This window comes from Portunus trituberculatus, chromosome 7 (assembly GCF_017591435.1).
Source record: "Portunus trituberculatus isolate SZX2019 chromosome 7, ASM1759143v1, whole genome shotgun sequence".
NCBI classification, from domain to species: Eukaryota; Metazoa; Arthropoda; class Malacostraca; order Decapoda; family Portunidae; genus Portunus; species Portunus trituberculatus.
Window position 1 is genome coordinate 2,924,044 of NC_059261.1, and position 5,000 is coordinate 2,929,043.

The 5,000-nt window shown below is 42.5% G+C and overlaps 1 protein-coding gene across 4 annotated transcripts in view; it reads left to right on the forward strand.

The window, feature by feature from the left end:
* The first annotated feature begins 312 nt into the window (after positions 1 to 312).
* The window catches only part of LOC123520706 (chitooligosaccharidolytic beta-N-acetylglucosaminidase-like), a 12,934-nt gene continuing 8,246 nt past the window's right edge, over positions 313 to 5,000 (forward strand). The window contains exons 1-3 of one of the 4 annotated variants that reach the window (XM_045283248.1): positions 1,478 to 1,585; positions 2,466 to 2,538; positions 4,872 to 5,000. The exon at positions 4,872 to 5,000 is cut by the window's right edge and continues 25 nt beyond it. In XM_045283248.1, coding sequence (XP_045139183.1) covers positions 1,493 to 1,585; positions 2,466 to 2,538; positions 4,872 to 5,000 — 295 coding nt within the window. In that variant the 5' untranslated portion in view covers positions 1,478 to 1,492. Of the gene's footprint in view, positions 469 to 1,477; positions 1,586 to 2,465; positions 2,539 to 2,610; positions 2,751 to 3,751; positions 4,043 to 4,871 lie in introns of those variants that run through there. The other 3 variants (XM_045283261.1, XM_045283271.1, XM_045283252.1) reach the window with 3 other exon arrangements.

Here is a 5,000-nt window from a genome sequence, read left to right on the forward strand (position 1 = left end):
GTCGAGCGTGCTAACCATTACACTACGCAGTGTGTGTGTGTGTGTGTGTGTGTGTGTGTGTGTGTGTGTGTGATGAGTGCGTGCATATTTTCACATGAGCTTACAAACTGAAGGAAAAGGGAAAAAGTTCTATAACGTAAAGAAATGAAGAATAAACATGATAAAATGAGGCAAATGGAAACTAAAATGAAAGAAGAATTGAAAAACAGGTGTCAGAGAGAGAGAGAGAGAGAGAGAGAGAGAGAGAGAGAGAGAGATTCGTTGCCAGGCAGAGAAAGAGAAAGTGTTTAAGAGGAAGAGAACGAACGGGAGACAATGAAAGTGTGTGTGTGTGTGTGTGTGTGTGTGTGTGTGTGTGTGTGTGTGTGTGTGTGTGTGTGTGTGTGTGTGTGTGTGGCGAAGTCGAGCGAGCCAGTAACGGGTTGGACGGCGGCAGGTGCAGACTTGTGATCAGAGTTTGTGGCTCAGGTGAGAAATTTACCTGTACATTTTTAAGAGGTTGTCATGGAACTCATTAACGGACAGCTGGGAATTGGCAGGTGGGAATTGGTAGCTAGGAATTGATAGCTGGGAATTAGGAAATGGGAATTGGTAGACAGGAATTAGTTGATGGGATTTGGTGGGTGGGAATTAGTAAATGGGAATTGGTGGGAATTAGCAGGTGGGAATTGGTGGATGGGAATTAGTGGATGGGAATTTGGTAGATGGGAATTAGTAAATGTAGATGGGAATTGGTAGATGGGAATTTGGTAGACAGGAATTGATAGCTGGGAATTAGGAAATGGGAATTGGTAGATAGGAATTGGTAGATGGGAATTGGCAGATGGGAATTGGTAGATGGGAATTGGTAGATGGGAATTGATGGATGGGAATTGGTACTTGGGAATTGTTCTTTTTGGGATTTTGTGGAATTAGGAATAGGCATTTTTCTTAGTTTTCATGTTATTGGAATGGCAATATGTCTTGACTTCATTGAAGAGGGAGCTTTCACGGCATTTGTTCTTATCATTTGGCTAATTCTATCGGCCCTATAGGGAGATTGGCGACTGAGAGGACCTTTTTTCTTTATATTCGTATTTTTATTTGCCCTGGGCCAGTCCTCCTCTCTTATATAAGAAAAAAGACCTTTAGGAATGTGAATTAGTTTTATTTTTTTGTAGTTTCATGTTGTTTCGGGAGTAAGAATTCGTTTGTTTTATCTTACGACATTTCGGGAATGAGTAGCGAGGACGATAGACCACATTCTGACTCACCACTGCGCTCCATCTCCACTACTTGGCAACTAAAGGGACACGAAAATATTTTTGTTCTTTTATTTCTAGTGATCGATAGTATTTCCACAACATTAGCAGGCCAAACACTCTTGAGAACTCGGGTAATCATATCTATGGCCTTGGAAAACAATCGTGATAAGAGAGCAGTGCGTTTCTGAATACAAGACAGTGTGTGTGTGTGTGTGTGTGTGTGGCAGTGTGGCTTGAAGGATGAACGGATGCGGGTTCTGAATCTTGGGTCTCCTCTCTGGTGTTCTGAAAACCCTCTACTAGCAATAACAGTGGTTTTAAAGGAGGTTTATAAGGTTCCTGTGAGTTTAACAAGAATTCTGGATGATCACTGAGGAAAACGCCAATTAGAAAGAGACGCCACCTCTGTGCCCTTTGAAAACACTCCTCATAAGTGAAGAAAATATTTCGAAGTGAGAGTTTAATCTGCAGGTGTTGTCGGGGACGGATGAGATACTAAATATCCTGTGTGTGGCATCTCTCTCTCCCTCTCTCTCTCTCTCTCTCTCTCTCCTTTTGAAATGGGAGTGAAGAGAGAGATAGCTAAAGAAAATTGCATGGGAGGACAAGACAGGGAAAGAAAGTGAGAGACGAGATCGATTGTGGGGATCCAGTAGGTGAAGTGAAGGCTGCTCTACTTGATGACGTAACGCTGAGTTGCTTTCTGAAACTGCCTCATTCTACCGTAACCGTTCTAACCCGCGCCTTCACTTCTCTCAAGAAGGTCTAGTTGAAGTTGCGCGGGTTTTCAAGGGAGTTTATACTGTTCTGGTCGAAGATCAACAAGACTTTTACATTATTTACAGAAGCACCCTTGAGAACTCGGCTTCCTGTATATGACCTTCGAAAATTGTCGTGGTAACAGAACAGAACGTTTTTTTCTTTTCTTGTATATAGTGCGAGAGAGAAAGAGATGGCAACATTACTCTACAGCCCTTATATGCTGCATCACTCACTGAGGCTTATTAAGTTCAGTGCAAGAATGATATTGTACGATAGTGTTAAAGTGAGAGAGGAAATCATACAACACATCGAAGAGAAAATACTGGTCGAGTAAACATTTATATAGCTGGTCCCTTAGCCCTCTCTCAGTTGAACACGGAGACATAGATGCCACACACTTCCTTCCCTGCCAATTTGCCACGTGCGATATTTGTTACAACGACATGTGTCTCACCGCAGTGCTTGCATCTTGTCGCCACCATGGACACCTGGCAGCGATCGTTGTACACCAGGCTATACCGCAGCGCTGGAGGTTAGTGCGTAGTTTGGGAAATTAGTGGTGATAGGGTGTGGAGAATCCGGTGTGACCTTGAGTGAGAATTCCGCAACGTTTCCTTTCCTTACAAGTTCACAGTGACGGCTCGGCGTGACTGGTGTGGTGGCTGGAGGTTGAGTTGGCCGTCGAAGTATTGCCTTTACATCGACACTTCCTGATCACGACTATTAGTTTCCTTGGTTCTCGGGGTGTGTTGCTCGGCCCGTATCATGAAACACTTTCCTCTCTGCTCTCTCACCACCGTTATTTGCCTGTAGAGAATTGCCCAGACTTTTTAAGAGTGTGTTTTCTGTTAGTGTTGTAGAAATGATAGTAGTCTGTGTTTTCAAGAGTGTTTTTTCCTGTTAGTATTGTAGAAATCTTGTTATTCTGTCATTAATAGGTGGTTGTTCGATTCTCAAGTGATTTTCCTGATAATGTAGAAATGTTATTGTCATTAAGAGATGGTTGTCCGGTTCTTAAGAGTGTTTTTCTAGTTGATATTGCTGCAAAAATTTAGTTACTCTTCTTAAAACTATTAAAAATCATTAAAATCAGAAACCCGTGTTCAGAAACCTTACTTCCTTTCATCACTTCTGTTTCCCAAGAGTGTGATCCGGGTTCGCATGAGTCTTTTCCCCGTATTAATATAGAAATCGCAGTCTGTCGATTACTAGAACAAAACGTGCCCTTTAAACCCGTGTCACTCCAGTTAGAGGCTTTTGAATGTAGTGGAGGTGCGGCGTGGAAGTTTCAGGATATGGATGGTGGTGTGTTATCTGTGAGAAATACTAACCTGTTGTCATTCAGGGAAACTCGTTCTTGCTTCATTCAGACCGTGTACAGTTGCTGGCGGAAATGGTCTTTTTTTTTTTTATGTAGGAAGGGAAATCTATCCTGGGGCAACAAAAACAATGGAACTAAAAGGCCCACTTAAATGACAGTCCCGGAGCAGGTCTGTTTGTCTGTTAATCGTCTCAACAATGTAGAAAATTTTTGCTTGGAGAGAAAAGCGAAAAGAAGCAAGGTTAAATCAGTTTTACATCTAACAACTAGTGGCAACGGAGGGACACTTGCCAAAGTCGTAGATTGCTCCCAGTGAGGTCAGAAGCACTGGTGGTGTCATGGTGGTGCTGTCAACCTACCATGGCACTTGTATATTTGTTGTCGGATGTGGTGGTGTGATGTTTGTCCCTCAACCTTTTAGGAGTGTAGAAAATGTTTGCTTGAAGAGAAAAAGCGAGGACAAACAAGGCTGATGTCTTTTCACGCTGCAGAGTGACTTGAGAAAGCTGAACGCAGCAGATAGTGGTAGTTAATGACGGAGAACTATTGTCTAGCGAGTGAAGGAGTTAAATCGCATACAAATTAATATATGGAATAATTAACAGCATCTAATAGTGGAGAATACCAATATAAACTGCTGCTGCTGTGGCGAAGTGAGCGGTGGAGCTGTGGTGGCGGTGAACGTCGAGTCTTGCAGCTAACCAGATGATGAACGGTTTGTGATGAGCCTATGGAACGCTTGGATTTGATAGGCAGTCTGATACTGAATGCTTGTTTCTTATTACTGTTACTCTTGCCATTACCACTACCACTACTGCTACTATTATTATTATTATTATTGTTATTATTATTATTATTATTATTATTATTATTATTATTATTATTATTATTATTATTATTATTATTATTATTATTATTACTATTACTATTACTATTATTATTATTATTATTATTATTATTATTATTATTATTATTATTATTATTATTATTATTATTATTGTCAGTGTTACTATTACTGTTATGTTTAGGATGATGTGTATGTGTGTCTGTGTGTGTCTCTGTGTGTAATTCACCTTCTCCTCGGTGGCCTGCTGGTCACACAGCCAATCTTCCCCATTACGGAGCGAGCTCAGAGCTCATAGACCGATCTTCGGGTAGGACTGAGACCACATCAACACACAACACACACCGGGAAAGCGAGGCCACAACCCCTCGAGTTACATCCCGTATCTATTTACTGCTAGGTGAACACACCCCACACATTAAGAGGCTTGCCCATTTGCCTCGCCGCTTACCGGGACTCGAACCCGGCCTTCTCGATTGTGAGTCGAGCGTGCTAACCACTACACTACGCGGTGTGTATAAAATTGTAGTGAAAAGAGAAGGTGTGTGTGTGTGTGTGTGTGTGTGTGTGTGTGTGTGTGTGTGTGTGTGTGTGTGTGATTTGGGACAAGTTTGAAGGCAGCAGCCACCTGTGCTAGAGAGTCTGCAGGCACAGTTACTGCACACCTATATGAGTCCTACAACATGTGGCATATTTGCAGCAAAGTACAGCTCCTCCCTGGTACGCGTCATCCGCCGCAACGCCACAACGATGCGCGTGTTGGTGGTGACAACGGCGGTGGTGGTGGTGATAGTAGTGGTGAACCTGGCCTCGCACCGCACTCATGCTA